Consider the following 2,607-nt stretch of genomic DNA (forward strand, 5'->3'; position numbering starts at 1 on the left):
ACCAGAACCTCACCAGAACCTCACCAGAGCCTCACAAGGACCTCACCAGAACTCACTAGAACCTCACCAGAACTCCCCAGAACCTCACCAGAACCTACCAGAACCTCCCCAGAACCTCACCAGAACCTCCCCAGGACCTCCGCAGAACTCCCCAGAACCTCCCAGAACCTCACCAGAACCTCCCCAGAACCTCACCAGAACCTCCCCAGAACCTCACCAGAACCTCCCCAGGACCTCACCAGAACCTCCCCAGAACCTCCCCAGAACCTCACCAGAACCTCACCACGCGTCGCTCATAAATCCGTGACACATTTACGTGTTCGCCGTGTTCTGACTGAAGTCATCACCTGCTGATCCTGAAAAACTCGCCGTTTGTAACATTTCTCTGAGCAGAAGCTGGAGGAGCTGAAACATCCGTTCACCAAAGAGTCCAGATGGACGTAGATCGGTGACCCGTGGACGCACAAATACGCCCATCAGGAGAGTTTGTGATGGTTCCGGTTCTACTCACCATCTAGAAAAGTGGTGGACAGACCCTGGCTGTGGACCGCCGGCCGGGTGGTGCTGGGGGCTTTGGCGGGCGAGCCGGGCCCGTCGCTGGAGCAGTTGTGTTTGGAGAATAACTCCTTAATGCGGAAGACGGCGGAGTGGTAGACCAGGTCGCCGCGGCAGCTGCACCCCTGGCGCCTCGTGCAGAGGGCGTACGCCCGCAGGGCGGGGCAGTAGTCCACCGACGCCTCCTCCTGGAGGCCGCCGGCCGCAGACGTGGACGCCACGTAGTCCGTGTTACACCTCTTGATCCGACACTGCTGGCAGTGAGCTGGAGGAGAAACCAGATCAGCATCAGACCAGAACCACTAAAAACCTGAGCATAAACATCAGAGAAACCAGAACACCTCAGTCCAGCAGACCTGACTGACCTCAGCGACTTTGATGATTAACTTTTGTTATCATTCAAACTGCTGGGGGAGGGGCTCCCAAAAACCAGCTCCACCCACAAAGCAGGAAGAAGATGTGTCCGACCAAAGATGGCGGTGGACCTCCTGAAAGCCTGGACCTCATCTTTCTGTCCTCGCTCTCTCCTGAGTCGGAACTTCTCGTTTCTTTCTCCATTCCTTCGTTCTTCTCCTCCTTCTGCTGTTTGCTCCTTTGCCCCCATTTTTTCAGTTATAAACCATTTCTGTAGTTCAGTTATAGTGAAGCTACAAACTGTACCTGTAGTTTTTGTAATTTTAGCTATAGTCAGGTTCTGTGGTTTTTGTTGTTTTGTTTTAGCTACTAACCAATATTGTAGTTTTAACTATAAACCATATTTGTAGTTTTAGCTATCAACTGTATTTGTATGTAGTGCGTGAATGGGTGAAATGGTCTGTGACTGTGGAGCGCTTTGGGCCCTCAAAGGAGGGTAGAAAGCGCTATACAAGAATACGCCATATTTGTAGCTACAAACTGTATTTGTAGTTTTGGCTAAAACCAGTTTTTGCTGTTTTTTTTACTGATTAAGATGTTGTGACGAAGAGGCAGAGACGTGTGGACCCATGTGCAAACGAGAGGTTTTAATGAAGAAACAGGACAAGGCAAAGCGTGGTCAGAAAACAGGCTGAGGTCAAAACACAAGGAGACACAAGGAGAAAACGCTTGGACTGAATGCAGGGCAAACAAGACTTCGCAGTGAGCTGTGGAGAGAAGCCAGACTAAATACTATGTGATGAGGTGATGGGAAACAGCTGATGAAGATTACTCCAGGTGAGGGCAGGTGAAGAGTTCAGAACTCAGGTGAGCGCTCCCTCTGGTGGTTGAAGGGAGACGCAGCAGGTTGAACCATGACAGATGTAAACTGTTTTTTTGTAGTTTTACCTACAAAAATATTTGGAGTTTGTCATTTTTGCACATGTTAGGTGTTGTTCTAAATGTGGCCTCACGTCACAACAGCTGCTCTAATCAAACGTATTGACAGCAGCTTGAAGCTGCACACTTTGATACAACAACACCTGTCTGCTGCCCTCTGCTGGTGACAGCAGCATGCTGCCCTTTAACAGAGATTGATGTAACTTTACTGCTCACGACGAAATAAATACTAGCTTTGAAAAAATGTCTGGGGGGGGGGGTAAATGCTGTTCTTGAATGTAAATACCCCCCCCCCCCACTCACAGGCATCACTCTAATGATTGACAGAAAACCTTTTTCTGATAACAAAGGAGGATTTTTCTTTACCTCCAAACAACCTGAATAGAAAAACTTTGACAATTTCCTGTTTTCTTCTGATGGAGAGAAAAGACGGAAACATCTGACGGTCTCTGAACTTTGGGGGGGTCAGGTAGTGTGAGGAGAACTCTTCAGTCCAGGACGGTTCTGATGGACGGTTGAACTTTAGATTATTGAAAAAAGTCTGAATGATACGAAACTCATCTGTGACTTTCTTACTGTTCCAGTAAATCTGCAGCAGGAGGGGGAGGAGCCACCAGGAGTCTTTTATTTTGAAAGGAACCTGTATCTGCTGCTGTCAAAATGAAATCAACAAAACTGAAATATCTTGTTTATTACTATTCTATCTTGTTTATTACTATTCTATCTTGTTTATTACTATTCTATCTTGTTTATTACTAT

At 47.6% G+C, this 2,607-nt stretch overlaps 1 protein-coding gene across 2 annotated transcripts in view; it reads right to left on the reverse strand.

The window, feature by feature from the left end:
• The window catches only part of rgmd (RGM domain family, member D), a 14,023-nt gene that overhangs the window by 4,490 nt on the left and 6,926 nt on the right, over positions 1-2,607 (reverse strand). For both annotated transcript variants that reach the window (XM_024264051.2, XM_024264052.2), the window contains one exon: positions 512-820. In XM_024264051.2, coding sequence (XP_024119819.1) covers positions 512-820 — 309 coding nt within the window. The remainder of the gene's footprint in view (positions 1-511; positions 821-2,607) is intronic.

The sequence above is a fragment of the Oryzias melastigma genome, linkage group LG15 (assembly GCF_002922805.2).
Source record: "Oryzias melastigma strain HK-1 linkage group LG15, ASM292280v2, whole genome shotgun sequence".
Lineage (NCBI taxonomy): Eukaryota > Metazoa > Chordata > Actinopteri > Beloniformes > Adrianichthyidae > Oryzias > Oryzias melastigma.